General features: G+C 40.7%; 1 protein-coding gene across 9 annotated transcripts in view; it reads right to left on the bottom strand.

Annotated features, from left to right (window-relative positions):
• Nucleotides 1-3,561, bottom strand: part of PDE7A (phosphodiesterase 7A) — a 119,981-nt gene extending 116,420 nt beyond the window's left edge. For 2 of the 9 annotated variants that reach the window (XR_003236995.2, XM_026012066.2), the window contains exon 1: nt 2,370-2,629. Coding sequence is in view for 5 of the 9 variants with exons in the window: in XM_026012066.2 (XP_025867851.2) it covers nt 2,370-2,507 (138 nt within the window). In the remaining 4 variants the exon portion in view is untranslated. Of the gene's footprint in view, nt 1-2,369; nt 2,993-3,305 lie in introns of those variants that run through there. The other 7 variants (XR_011996640.1, XR_011996639.1, XM_072734644.1 and 4 more) reach the window with 7 other exon arrangements.
• Between the last annotated feature and the right edge of the window lie 12,488 nt (nt 3,562-16,049).

The following is a 16,049-nucleotide window of genomic DNA, read 5'->3' as shown; positions in this document are numbered from 1 at the left end:
TAAAAAGTCTTTACATTGTTTTCAGATTTAAAACTGATGCTCAGAGATAACTTCATTACTAATTCACTCATCCAACAAGTATTAAGTACCTATTATGAGACAGTCTCCAATATTATCGTGAAAATGAAGAACTGAAAGATTGCGAGTTTTGAACATACTCTAAAATAGATTCAGAAAAATAATTTCTTAGCGACTAAAAAAAAAAAGAAAAACAGGTTTGAGGGTTTTTTTAAGTATTAAATGAAACTACAAAACCACCTCAGTTTTTAAAAATTTCTGTAGCTTTAGACTTAGAACTGAAGATTCAAGAGTTTTGATTTAACCAAACATTTATTGTATAATACTCTGAATAAGACTCCCCAATTATTTTTTTCTATTACACATTCCCATCTGGCTTTAGTAAAATCACTAGTAACATACAGTTTAGTATTAAATGACAGTCCAAGTCTTGGTAATGATAAATACACCCATTATAGCCCATGGTAAGTTTATCATCATTTTAATGTTGGGCAACAAGGATTAGAAAAAAATGTTATAAAGCAAGAAACTTTCTGTCCAAATTTTCATAAATTCCTATATACTTCACTTAGTGGTACAGTTTTTTTTTTTTTTCAAGCTTTAGGAGTTAATAAAATATGGTGTGACTGTTCAATATTTGCTTTATCTGCCACAATCATATTTTTAAAATTCCATTACCCATTAAACCTAAGGCTAGGAAATGAGTCAAGAAGGAATAGGGCTTAAAATTGGTCCCTGAGGATTAATTAAGACAATGGTAAAACCCTCGTATCAGCCTTGTTTTAATGCTCTTGGAATCTTCTTTTTCATTCATTTTCTCCTCAGGGAGCATAAGTAACTTTATTTGTATTTTATAATTTTATAAAAGACCTTTTTATAAAAAGATCATCCTTACTATTTAGACTGAACTGGAAACAGGTATTAGGGTTATGGGCCTGTGATCTGAGAAAGTGAAATAATATTGGGAAGTGAAAAAAGTTACTACAGTTAAGAACCTTTAATTACTACCATTAAAAACCTTTCCCAGCAATGCATTAACATTTTTCTTCAACATTAATTTTGGAACCTGAAAATGATTTAAGAAGTACTATAAAGGCAGAGCATGGACCTAACTTTCAAAATAACAATGAGTATTATTTAAACTAATATAGTAACCTTAAAAGTTGGCTCTAACCTCATTAGCAAACTATCTTGTCCCGTGAAATAAGCCTGATTTTAAATAAAAACAATTCAGAGAGAAATCCAGATGGTCTCTTGCTCTACCATTTAGGCAAAGAAGCAAATGACAAATGTTTACTGGACACACGTATCACGAGCAAAATCTCTGCCAGGTGCTATCTACACTACCGGTTTAAAAAGATACGTATATAGACGTGGCTCAAGGTATTTACAACATAACCGGAGAGAGAAAATACGCTTCACAGAAGATACTAATACTAACCAATAGGAAAAACAAATGCATTTGAATTCAAAATTGATCATGAACATGTAACATTCTGGCAGCAGATACGGAGGCCACTTGACTTGGTTCAAATGTAAACAAAACTGCTTTTTGCCTATTTTAAAGCTGGCAACAGAAATCACCCAGAACTAAGGAGCTGGGCCAACAGCATGACCATAGGAAAAAAAAAAAAAAACCGAAATTCTCAGGAGCAACTGGTATTGGACCATTCAAAACAAAGTCTTCCCGTGAGTGTTCATTAGTAATTCTTCTCCTGAAATCTCCGTATCAAATTTAAAAAAAAAAAAAAAAAAAAAGAACTGATTCCAGGCTATCAACTTTGTGAAAACCGAAGCTCCGGAGCAGCACTCCCGATACTGGCTTCTTTGATAAGCACTTAAAGGTCCGTCCACGGAACAGCCGGAGCCGCCGAGGGCTCCGGGGAACTGGCCTATTGTCCGGGGCGCCGCAGGACCACGCGAACGCCACGGGGAGGCGAGGCGCCAGCGCCGCACAGGTGTGTGCCCGGGGGCGGGGGGACAGGTGTGCCCGAGGCCACAATTAGGGTGAGAGGGGCCCGACCCCCGGAGGGAGGAAAACAGTCCCTCCTGAAGCTTAACCCGCTGAGCACGGAGGGGGCGGGCCTGCCGCCGGCTGAAGGGCCCCCAAAGCCCACCCGCGTTGGGCGGGATTCGGAGGAGGCCGAGGGACGGAGTGTGCAAAGCCCCAGAATAAAGGAAAAGGCCCTCGAACCCAGGGGCCAGCCCAGGAATCCCCAAACAATGAGCAAGGCTGGGTCTGAGGTAGACAGCCAGGAGACTGGGGGGGTCCGGAGGTGAACCCGGGTGGGAGGAGGGAAACAAAAGAGAGGAGCCCCCGAGTGCGGGTCCGAGGCGGCGGCGGCGCTTACCTGTGAGAGCTGCCGGGGATTGGGGCATCCGAAGAGCGCGGAGCTGGAGCTGAAGCTGATGGCTCCTCGGCGGCTGAGGACGTGCTGGGGGACCGGCCTGTCCAGGGGCAGCACCGGCAGCTGGTAACATACTTCCATTGAATACGCCCGCCCTGCCCCCGCGCGGCGCCCGCCCGGCCGCGGCCGCCCGCCCCTGCGCTGGGAAGGGGCCGCGGCTCGGGGGCGCCGGGCCGAGGCGGGGGCAGGGCGGGCGGCCGCCGACCGCGGGCCGGGAAGCCGCGCTCACGCCTTCCCCGCCCCGACACTCCGCCCGGGCCGCCGGCGGGAAGACGCTGCGGCGGCCGCGGCGACAGTTACGAGGACCGGCGCGCGCCGGGCTCCGGGGTGCAAGCGGGGGCGGCGCAGGCAAAGTCGGAGGGGGAGCCCTGCCGCCCCGGGGCCCCTCGGCCGGGAGGAGCCGGGGCAGAGCCGAGCAGGCGCGGAGCAAGGACGGAGAGAGCGGTGCGAGGAAAGACTGCCGGAGCCGGCGGCGAGACCCGGGGTGCGCGGGACGGGACCAGCCACCAGCTCGGGCCGCCGCCACCGTCCTGCCCCTCCCCTCCCCCGGAGCCTGACTTCACTCCGCCGCCGGCGCGAGCCGGGCGTAATTCACACTTTGCAGCCGCGGACCGTGCGCCAACCACGGCCGCCGCCACCGTGACGTCACGACGCCGCGCCGCAGGCCTCGCGCCTCCGCAGCGCCCAGGGAGACGGGCTAGCGGCGGAGGGGGGCAACTGCCTTCCCCCTGGCCTGCGCTCTGAGCCGGGCCCCGGTCCTCCGCTGCCGCACGCCACCCGCCCTCTGCCCGCCCCCGCGCCCTGTATCAGCGCGCAGCCCGCCCCCCCAGCTGTCCCCTATCTGCCCTCCACCCAGGGCGCGTGCGCACGAGGCCCCACCGCTTGGGGACATTCTCCTTCTAGCTAAACTCTTGCTGTCGAGCGCGCGGAGGGTGTGGAGTGGGGATCGGCCTGCGCTGCCGGCGAGATTCGGGCCCCCTGACCCCAGAGGCCCAAAGCACGCGGCGCACTCGCAGCGCTCCGCCGTAACCGCGGGGTCACCGCTGCGCTTCCCTCCTTCAATTCCCACTCTTGGGCTTCGCTGGGGTCCGCTGCGGCAGTGACGTCAGCGGGCCGCGCGGGCACAGTCCTCCCCGCTACGTCACCGCCAGTCCCTTGGCGGGCCCGGCTGGGGCTCCCCCGGGCAGGTGCGGGCCCCAGGGCTGTCCTGGGCCAAGGGGAGGACAGGGGAACCGAGAAGGCGGGAGTGAGGGGGGGGTCCAGGGGTGGAGGGGAAACACCGGGACTGAAAGAAGTGAGAGTATGCACTGGAAAAAATGAGAAAGGGTGATACTGAGAAGACAAAGGAAAAAGGAGCCTGCATGACCTTTTACCAAAAGTGTTTTTCTTTGTTGGCTTTGATTTTTAGAAAGCAGATAAAGAGCTCTTGACCTGGTTTGTAAGCTGAATATGTCATTTGCAGGTTCATTTTGTCAGATTTCTCCCCCAAACTATCAAAGCTCTTCACTTGCAACCCATTGTTTCAAATGCATCCCAGCCCCTGGGACATCGCCTGAACAAGCTCTTTCCTGCTGGCAAAATTGTTGATTCGGTTCTGCTTTCAGGGCTCCCACCCTTCCACTTATCTGTTATAACTAGCCATTGGCAAGATGGCAGATCTTTGAAAGTTCTGCATAGCCATGACTGATGACATCAGGTATGAAATGCTCATGATTCCACAAAGCGAAAGTCTGTAAGACGTTTTATCATCTTTCCATGGCATCTGTTTCTTTTACATCATTTAAAATGTACTACATAGTTATCTATTTGTCTGCGCTCTACTATTAAAAGAAATGTAACTTCCACTGTGGTTTCATGGATGTTGTCTTCCCTGGTGGTAACCTCTCTAATGCAACAACTGACCCAACTCATCTTTGAAACCCTAATTACTCCCACAGCATCTAGTAGATATATTGAGCATCTGCCATATGCTTGGGACTAAGCTAAACACTCTTATTCTAACAAAAATCCCATAAGATAACAGTATCTAAGTTGAAACTGGACTTAGAGAAACGTAACTTGTCCTAGATTTTACTCAGATAAGTGGCAGAACTAACCAAATAATGTTTGAATTTTCTGTACCTGTAAGCACCCAGAAGGTGCTATTGGTGTCACATCAAACCAATATGCTTCAAATAACTATATCATATTTAATAACATCTAAGAGACTCCGTTCCATTAAATAATTTAATAAGAGGGCACTAACAATGCATCTCCCTTCAGCAGAGAGCTAACGTTTGCTATGCACCCACTGTGAGCTATAACAGGTATTTTACATACAATGTTTAACTTAACCCCACACGATAGCCACATATATAAAATTTGATATCAATTCTACAGATGAGGAATCAGTTTCCAAGACCACAAGTCATCTGTGCCACTCAACTCGGTTCTGTGATTTCAAAACCATGCATTTCCACCACACCATGCAGTATCTCAAGACCAGAATGTCAACTGTTCTCAGTGTTCTTTACTGTACTGGGGAGCATATTAGGATTATCCAGAAACACAGAACCAGTATATATATATATATATATATATATATATATATATATAGAGAGAGAGAGAGAGAGAGAGAGAGAGAGAGAGAGAAGGATTTGCTGTGAATGTACCTTGTCCAAGACACAGAGAAGCTAGAGGAGCTACAGTCCTCCTGCTGCCCTGGCCAGTAAGGTGAGTCAGCAGGTCAGGTTCAAACTGCAGCAGTGCCTGGGTTCCTTAATCAACCTACCAAATGCAATGGCTAGGTACCTCACTTCCACTTCTCACATCTTTTGCAAATTTCTTTTGTGGCCAACCAAAACCCTAAAAAAAAAAGAGAATTCTGGGAAATATAGTTCCTACTTAGGTAAGTTGCTAGTATGAACTACCCCAATCCGAACTCTTGTCAACTTTAAATCCATACCCACTTCTTTTAATCATATTTAATTTTCAAATAAAGACCATAGTAAAATCATGCTATGTCCATATGATGCAACTATCTCTCGTACAACCCAAAACAGCTCCCCCCTACCCCAAAGAGTATAGAATCTTTGAATGATGTTCATCCCTCTTCTTGATGAGTCATATTATCCCTCTAATATTCTGTAACTTAAATGCTAAGATATAAAGTTACCCACTATTAACACATCATGGGGGAATGAGAGAGAAAGCAAATAATTGGTTAATATATACACGAATATATTCATATCAAAATGAGGGAGAAATGCTCACAACTATTATAGTCCTTGTATCTGCAACTGGCAACATAATCATAATTACTATTTATAACTACTTTCTTTTCTTCCCATTACCTTTTTAAATATTCCTTTTGCCTTCACCAAGCATCTCAGCTGATAATGGTTCCTTCACTTATGGAGCAACCTAAATTTTTATTCCTGAAATATCTAGATGATTAGAGGTTCTGTTTATACTGGGTTCTTGTTGTGTTCTTCCATTAACTCATATTACAGAATATGGGAATACTAAAAAGCACCCCCAAAGAATCTCCTGCATTCCAGGCACATTCCCATGTAGTAGCAACTAAAGATCAGCTTAACAGTTAGGAGCAATCATTCCAGACAGTAGAGTTACCCCCTTCTTTGCATGTTGATTAAATAGCATAAGGATCCCCAAATGGCCAAGTAGCAGTCTCAATTTACAGATTGAGTTCTTGCTGTGTACCCTGGTGGAAACATTCTTCTTTGGCAACTAAGACCTCTGGACAAGCAGAACCCAAAGTTGCAGGAATTGGAAGCAAAATTTTGCATGTGATTCACTAGGGGTAAAAGTGAGAGGGTCCACTTCCACTCCCAATCCTTGATTCCTGAACCATGGATATATATTTAGATTTAGAACATATGCCAAAACGTGGAGAACATTATCCTAGCTACACAAAGTATCACAACCCAGATGGAGGGATTATAGAGTCTTCCAAAGGCTATTTCAACGCTGCAACAGGGATGAACTTCGAAAACATGCTAAGTGAAGAAGCCAGATGCAAAAGGCCAAATCATCTGATTTCCTTTATATAAATTATCTAGAAGAGTCAAACCATAGAGATAAAAAGCCAGTTAGTATTTGCGAGGGACTGAGGAGAGGAAGGAATGGGGAGTAATTGCTTAATGGGTATGGGGTTTCCTTTTGGGTTGATAGAAAAGTTTTGGAACTACATAGTGATGATGGCTCACAACATTTTAAATGTCCTTACTGCCATTGAATTGTACACTCATGAATGGTTAAAACAGTAAGTTTTTATCACAAGAAAAAGAAAAGAAAATGCCAATCGTCCTATCAAACAACTACTTCAGGGTAACGGGTAATATAATAAGACCAGCTAATTACATGAGCATGAATCCATTGCCTTTATTAGTTGTAAAATGAGTTTCTTGGTTAAAAATATTGCTGTGTAGCATAACACAATGGTGACCAAAACATTTCATGAGTCCATACATGATGGTTTTGATAGAAGCATTGCAAGCAGGGAAGGAAATCCATTTCCAGAAGAAGTATCTATTTATTCAGTGAGAAAAAAGTTCTGCCCTTTCATAATGAAAGTAGCCCAATTCAATATACCTCGTGGATGGCTGATACCTCTAGGAAATGGAAATTTGGTCTTGGACTCCACGGTTCTCAAGTTGGGCACTTAGCTATAGCTGTAGCCAGATGGCCTTGCTAAGTGGAAATCCATGTCACTGAGCCTACCTCTCACTTGGATCATGGCATCATAGCCACTTTGTTCATGAGTCTGTTGGGCAGGGCCAGGGATAAATAGAGGAAAAGGCTGACTGGCATACATGAAATGTATCATTCATCCACCTGATTATTATGATTATCCTCTAATGAGATTGCTTTTGGGGATCACGTGAGACACAAATATCTTCACCCTCTGCCCATTCAATCTATTCATATATGCCCCTTCTCCCAACCTCTTTGTCATCAATTTTCCAATCATGTTTCTTCCAGGTTCCAGACCATCCACCCATTCGGGCACGGCACTGCCCATGAATCAGTATGACCCATACACCTAGCCATCTCTCTTTTCAGACAAAATGAACAACCAAGTTACTGCTCCAAGTTCTCCCAAGTGTAGTATTTCCCTTCACTTTTAAGACTACCCCCAAAAAGCGGCCTTAGTATTGTAGCTATCTACTTTCTGCACCACAGAATACAGAACTACCTGTAAGTCAGTCTCAAATATTTTTCTTCTGTCATTCAACAGGACCCAGGGACTCACCATGATGCCTCAGATGAAAGTTGAGAGGGAAGAGGCAATGTAGTAGAAGTAGAAATGATGGACAATTGGGCCACTTTTTCATACAATTTACTTGAGTATTAAAAGACTTGCTTAAACCTAATCTCATGTATACCACTTCTACTTAATGATGGAGTACTGCTGGGCACAACTGACTTTATGGTTTGGTGTATAGAATACATTTAGTATATTATGGGCTGCTCAGGTCACAAGGAAATTTGATAGCTCATGGTCAAGCATTCAGTTTCTTTCTACTAGGGCCTAGTGGTAAAATAATTTCTCAAAAAGGGAATAGTTTTATAAAAAAGATGACATAACTTTGCTCCCAAATCCTAAAAGCCTGCATAAGATTCAATTATAGAGCATTATTAAAAGCTTCATATGGAATCACTAACCTATCACAGATATTTCAGTATCATACTTGTTGGGTCATAGGGCCCAAGTGACAGAGAAGCTTATAAGGCAGTATGGATTCCTCACATAAACTTCTCCTGTCCTTAGCCCCACCCACCCTTTAATTTTTTTAATTGTGGTAAAACATACATAACATAAAATTTACAAATTTATCCATTTTTAAGTATAGAAGTCAGTGACATTAACTACATTCACATTGTGCAACCATTACCACTACTCATCTCCAGAAATTTTCATCATCCCAGAATGAAACTCTGCACCTGTTAAACAATACCTCACTGCTTCCTCCTCCACCAGCCTCCAGTAACCACTACTTCATTTTTCCATATCTATGAATGTGACTATTTTATTTGTCCCATGATGTCTGCTTTATTTCACTTAGCATAAATGTCACCAAGGTTTAGCCATATTGTAGCATGCAACAGAATTTCATTCCTTTTTAAGGATGAGTAATATATGTGTGTGTGTGTGTGTGTGTGTGTGTGTGTGTGTATATACAGGCCGAGTAATGTGTATATATATATAGTATATATATATAGTAATGTGTGTGTATATATATATATATGTATGTATACATGTAGCTTATCCATCTGTCATTTGGGTTGTTTCTACCTTTTGGTTACTGTGAATAATGCTACTATGAATATGAGTGTACAAATATTTGTGTGAGTTCCTGCTTTCAATTCTTTTAGATATATATCCAGAAGTGCAACTGCTGGATCATATGGAAATTCCATATTTAATTTTGGGGGAAACAGGCATGCTGTTTTCCACATCAACTGTACCATTTTACATTCCTATCAGGAATGCACAAAGGTTTCAATTTCTTCATATCATGGCCAACACATGTATTCTGCTTTTCAATAATAGCCATCCTAATGTATGTAAAGTGGTATCTTATTATGGTCTTGATTTGCACTTCCCTAGTTATTGGTGATGTTAATCATTTTTTCAAGTACTTTTTAAATATTTTCATTGGGGAAGAGTCTATTCAAATCCTTTCCATATTTTTGAATTGAGTTATTTGTGCCTGAGTTTTAGGAGTTTTGGTTTTTTTTAAGATTTTACTTATTTATTCATGAGAGACACAGAAAGAGAGAGAGGCAGAGACATAGGCAGAGGGAGAAGCAGGCTCCATGCAGGGAATCTGATGTGGGACTCAATCCCAGGTCTCCAGAATCACGCCCTGGGCCGAAGGCAGGTGCTAAACCACTGAGCCACCCAGGGATCTCTTAGGAGTTCTCTATATTTCTGTATACTAATTGCTTATCAGATGTGATTTTTAAGTATTTCTTTTCATTCTTTGGGTGATCTTTCATTCTCTTATTATCTGATGCCCCAAAGTATTGAATTTTGAAGAGATCTAATTTATCTTTTCTTAATTTTGCTACCTGTGCTTTTGGTATTACATTCAAGAAATCATTGCAAAATCCAAAGTCAAAAAGGTTTTCCCCTATGTTTTGTTCTAAGAGTTTTATAATTACATGTAGGTCTTTGACCCATTTTGAGTTAATTTTTATGTAGGCTAAGGAAGAGTGCAACTACACTCTTTTACATGTGTATATCTGGTTTTCCAAGCATTTGTTGAAAAGACTACCCTTTCCCCCACTGAATGGTCTTGGCACCCTTGTCAAGACCATTTAATCATATAAATGAGGTATATTTCTGGGTTATCTATTTTATTCCATTGGTCTATATGTCTTTATGCCAAAAGCATGCTGTTTTGATTACTGTAGCTTCGTATGAATTTTGGAATCAGGAAGTGTGAATCCTTCAACCTTGTTCTTCTTTTTCAAGACTGTTTAGACTATACAGGTCTCTTGGGATTCCATATGAATTTTAGGATAGATTTTCCTATTTCTGCAAGAAATAAATGTCTGGGATTCCGATAAGGATTGTAGTAAATCTGTAGATTGCTTTGGGTAGTATTAAAATCTTAAGAATACCAAATCTTTCAATAATGAATATGAGGTCTTTTCATTTATTTATGTCTTCTTTTAGCTTATTTCAGCAGTTTTTTATACTTTTTTTTTTAAAGATCCTATTTATTATATAAACAACTCTATCACCAGGGGAGAATTCGAGAGATAAGTAATACCATTAAGCGAAACAATATTAGAATAACTGGGATACCAGAAGAAGAGGAAAGAAAGGGGCAGAAGGTATGTTGGAGCAAATTATAGTGGCAAACTTCCCTAATCTGGGGAAGGAAATAGGCATCCAAGACCAGGAGGCACACTAAACCCCCCTGAAAATCAATAAAAATTGATCAACACCCCAACATATAATAGTGAAAGTTATAGATATCAAAGACAAAGAGAAAATCCTGGAGGCATCACAGGAAAGAGTCCATAATCTACAAGGGTAAAAACTTTGGAGTGGCAGCAGAGCTATCCACCGAAACCTAGCAGGCCAGAAAGGACTGGCATGATATATTCAGGGTGCTAAATGAGAAGAATATGGAGCCAAGAATACTTTATCCATCCAGGATGTCATTCAAAATAGAAGAAGATATAAAAAGCTTCTGGGACAAACAGAAGCTAAAAGAATTTGTGATCAACAAACAAACCCAACAAGAAAGATTAAAAGGGATCCTTTAAATGAAGAGAGAACCCAAAAGTAACATAGACCAGAAAGGAACAGAGACAATATCCAGAAACAGTCACTTGATAGATAATACAATGGCACTAAATTAATATCTTTCAATAGTTACTCTGAGTGTAAATGGGCTAAATGCCCCCAATCAAAAGACACAGGGTATTAGATTGGATAAAAAAAGCAAGACCCATCTATATGCTGTCTGCAAGATATTCATTTTCAACCCAAAGATACCTCCAGATTGAAAGTGAGGGAGTGGAAAACCACTTATCATGCTAATAGACATCAAGAGAAAGCTGGGGTGGTGGCAATTCTCATATCGTACAAATTAGATTTTAAACCGAAGACTATAACAAGAGATGAGGAAGGACACTATATCATAATTAAACAATCTATCCAACAAGAAGATATAACAATTGTAAATAGTTATGGCCCTAACATGGGAGCAGCCAATTATGTAAGCCAATTAATAACAAAATTAAAGAAACACATCAATAATAATACAATAATAATAAGGGCACTTTAACGCTCCACTCACTGCAATGGACAGATCATCTAAACAGAAGATTAACAGCGAAACAAGGGCTTTGAATGACACACTAGACCAGATGGACCTCACAGATATATTCAGAACATTCCATCATAAAGCAACAGAATACACATTCTTCTCGAGCGCACATGGAACATTCTCCAGAATAGATCACATACTGGGTCACAAATCAGGTCTCAACCGTACCAGAAGATTGGGATCATTCCCTGCATATTTTCAGACGACAATGCTTTGAAACTGGAACTCAATCACAAGAGGAAATTTGGAAAGACCTCAAATACATGGAGGTTAAAGAGCATCCTACTAAAGAATGAATGTGTCAACAAGGAAATTAAAGAATTTTTTTAAAAAACATGGAAACAAATGAAAATGAAAATACAAGTGTTCGCAACCTTTGAGATGCAGCAAAGAGAGTCCTAAGAGAGAAGTATATAGCAATACAAGACTTTCCCAAGAAATAAGAAAGATCTCAAATACACAAACTAATCTTACATCAAAAGGAGCTGGAGATAGAACAGAAAATAAAGCCTAAACCCAGCAGGACAAGAAAAATAATAAAGATTAGAGAAGAAATCAATGAAATAGAAACCAAAGGAACAATAGAACAGATCAATGAAATTAAGAGCTAGTTTTTTGAAAGAATTAATAAGGTTGTTATACTATATGTTGGCAAATCGAACTCCAATAAAAAATACACACACACACACACACACACACACACACACACACAAAGGTTGACAAACCCCTGGCCAGACTTAGCAAAAAGAAAAGAAAAAGGACCCAAATAAATAAAATTATGAATGAAAGAGGAGAGACCACAATCAACACCAAAGAAATAGAAAAATTATAAGAATATATTATGAGCAACTGTATGCCACAAATTAGGCAATCTGAAAGAAACGCATGCATTCCTAGAGACATAAGCTACCAAAACTGAAACAGAAAAAAATAGAAAACCTGAACAGACCCATAACCAGCAAGGAAATTGAAGCAGTAATTTAAAAAATCTCCCAATAAATAAGAGTCCAGGGCCAGATGGCTTCCCAGAGGAATTCTACCAAACTCTTAGAGAAGAACTAATACCTCTTCTTCACCTTCTCCTTCTTCCTCTTCTTCTTCTCCTTCTTTTTAAGAGTTTTATTTTTTAAGGTTTTATTTATTTATTCATGAAAGACACACAGAGAGAGGCAGAGACATAGGCGGAGGGAGAAGCAGGCTCCCTGTGGGGGAGTGGGACCTGATGCGAGATCTGATTTGGAACTCAATCCCAGGACCTCAGGATCACAATCTGAGCCAAAGGCAGATGCTCAACCACTGAGCCACCCAGGTTCCCCAATACCTATTCTTCTAAAGCTGTTTCAAATAATAGAAATGGAGGGAAAACTCCCAAACTCATTCTATGAGGCCAGTGTTACCTTTATTGTGAAACCAAAGACCCCACCAAAGAGGAGAATTACTAATATCCCTGATAAACATGGATGTCAAAATTCTCACCAAAATACTAGCCAATAGGATCCAACAGTACATTAAAAGGATTATTCACCATGACCAACTTGGGCTGCAAGAGTGGTTCGACATCTGCAAATCAATCAATGTGATACACTATATTGATAAAAGAAAGGACCAGAACTAAATGATCTTCTCAATAGATGCAGAAAAAACATTGAACAAAGTACAGCACCTTTTCTTGATTAAAACTCATCACAGTGTTGGGATAGAAGGAGCATACCTCAATATCATAAAAGCCATGTATGAAAAGCTGGCAGCAATTAACATTCTCAATGAGGAAAAACTGAGAATCTTTCTCCTAAGGTCAGGAACATGGCAAGGATGTCCACTATCACCACTGGTGTTCAGCATTGTACTAGAAGTCCTATCCTCAGCAATCAGACAACAAAAAGAAATAAAAGGCATCTGAATCTGCAAAGAAGTCAAACTCTCACTCTTTGCAGATGACTTGATACTCTATGTGGAAAACCCAAAAGACTCCAGCCCAAAATTGCTAGAGCTCATACAGGAATTCAGCAAAGTGGCCAAATATAAAATCAATGCACAGAAATCCGTTGCATTTCTATACACTAACAATGAGACAGAAGAAAGAGAAATTTAGGAGTTGATCCCAGTTACAATTGCACTAAAAACCATAAGATACCTAGGAATAAACCTAACCAAAGATAACTATATTATGTATTCAGATAACTATAGAACACTCATGAAAGAAATTGAGGAAGACATGAAGAAATGGAAAAAAACATTCCATGCTCATGAGTTGGAAGAACAAAAATTGTTAAAATATCTATGCTACGTAGAGCTGTCTATATATTCAATGCAATACTTATCAAAATACTATCAACTTATTTCACAGAGCTGTAACAAGTAATCCTAAAATTTGTATGGAACCAGAAAAAAACTCAAATAGTCAAAGGAAGTTGAAAAAGAAAACCAAAGCTGATGGAATCAAAATTCTGAACTCCAAGCTTTATTACAAAGCTGTAATCATCAAGACAATATGGTATTGGCACAAAAGCCAACACATAGGTCAATAGAACAGAATAGAGAACCCAGAAATGGACCCTCAACTCTATGGTCAACTAATCTTTGACAAAGCAGAAAAGAATATCCAATGGAAAAAAGACAGTCTCTTCAACAAATAGCGTTGGGAAAATTGGACAGCCTCATGAAGAAGAATGAAACTGGACCATTTCCTCACACACAAAAATAGACTCAAAATGGATGAAAGTCCTAAATGTGAGACAGGAATCCATCAAAATCCTAGAGGAGAGCACAGGCAGCAACCTTTGTGACTTCGGCTGCAGCCACTTCTTACTAGACATGTCTCCAAAGGCAAGAGAAACAAAGGCAAAAGTGATTTCATTGTTGACTATTGGGACTTCATCAAGATAAAAAGCTTTTGCACAGCAAAGGAAGAGATCAAGAAAACTAAAAGACAACTGACAGGATGTGAGAAGATATTTGCAAATGTCTTAAAAGGCTAGTCTCCAAAATCTATAAAGAATTTACCAAACTCAGCACTCAAAGAACAAATAATCCATTTGAGAAATGGGCAGAAGACATGAACAGATATTTCTCCCAAGAAGACATATAAATGGCCAGAAGACACATGAAAAAATGCTCAACATCACTCAGCATCATGGAAATACAAGTCAAAATTACAATGAGATACCACCTCGCATCAGTCAGAATGGCTGAAATTAACAAGTCAGGAAATGACAGATGTTGGCAAGGATGCAGAGAAAGGGGAACCCTCTTATACTGTTGGTGGGAATGCAAACTGGTATAGTCACTCTGACAACAGTATGGAGTTTCCTCAGAACATTAAAAATAGAGCTACCCTATGACCCAGCAATTGAGGGTTGACCTCAATTGACCCAGCCAACTAAGGGTTGCTGGAGGGGAAGATGCTGAAGAGATTTGGATAACTGGGTGATGTACATTAAGGAGGGCATGTGGTAGGCAACCCCGGTGGTTCAGTGGTTTAGTGCTGCCTTTGGTCCAGGGCGTGATCCTGGAGACCCGGGATCGAGTCCCACGTCAGGCTCCCTGCATGAAGCCTGCTCCTCTCTCTGCCTGTGTCTCTGCCTCTCTCTCTCTCTCTGTGTGTGTGTGTCATGAATAAATAAATAAATAAAGTCTTTAAAAAAAAAGGAGGGCATGTGATGTAATGAGCATTGGGTATTATATGAGTGATGAATCACTGACCTCTACCTCTGAAATCAATAATACATTATATGTTAATTAATTGAATTTAAATAAAATTTAAAAATTTAAAAGATCTTATTTATTTATTTAAGAGAGAACGTGCACATGTGAATGGTGGGAAAGGCAGTGGGAGAGAGAGACAGAATGTGCAGCTGGCTCTGCGTCAAGCATGGATCCTGATGCAGAACTCAATCCCACAACTGCAAAATCACACCCTGAGCAGAAACCAAGAGTTGACGTTTGACCATGAGTTGGACACTCAGACAACTGAGCCACTCAGGTGCAATGTTTTATACCTTTTAATGTACAAGTCTTTCATTCCCTTGGTGAAGTTAATTCCCAAGTATTTTATTCTTTTTGTGTTATCATAAATAAAATTATCTTCTTAATCTCTTTTTTAATTGTTCATCAATAGTTATAGAAAAGCCACTGATATTTATGAATTGATTTTGTATCCTGCGACTTTCCTGAATTCATGTATTAATTCTATTAGGTTTTTTTTTTTTTCCTGTGTGTGAAATCTTTAGTGTTTTCTAGACATAAGATCATGGCACCTGCAAACAGATAATTTTATGTCTTCTTTTCCAATTTGGATGCCTTCTATTTCTTTTTCTTGCTTAATTACTTTGGCTAGAACTTCTTATACCATGTTAAATATAACAGACAAAAGTGGATGTCCTTGTTTTGTTCCTGCTCTTAAAGGAAAAGCATTTAGTCTTTCATCACTGAGTATGATGTTTGCTTTTGGTTTTTCATATATAACCTCTATTATATTCAGCTAGTTGCCTTCTATTCCTAGTTTGTTAGGTGTATTTATCATGAAGGAATATGGAATTCTATCAAATCCTCTTTCTGAATCAATTGAGATGATCGGGTTTTTTCCCTTCATTCTGCTAATATGGTATATTACATTGATTGATTTTCAGATGTTGAACCATCCTTGCATTCCAGAAATAATCCTATTTAGTTATGGTGTATAATCTTAATATGCTGGTGAATTCAGTTTGGTATTATTTTACTGAGAAGTATTGCACTGATATTCATAAGGAATATTGCTCAAAAGTTTTCT

The sequence above is a fragment of the Vulpes vulpes genome, chromosome 13 (genome assembly GCF_048418805.1).
Source record: "Vulpes vulpes isolate BD-2025 chromosome 13, VulVul3, whole genome shotgun sequence".
NCBI classification, from domain to species: domain Eukaryota; kingdom Metazoa; phylum Chordata; class Mammalia; order Carnivora; family Canidae; genus Vulpes; species Vulpes vulpes.
This window is presented reverse-complemented; position numbering and strand designations above follow the sequence as displayed.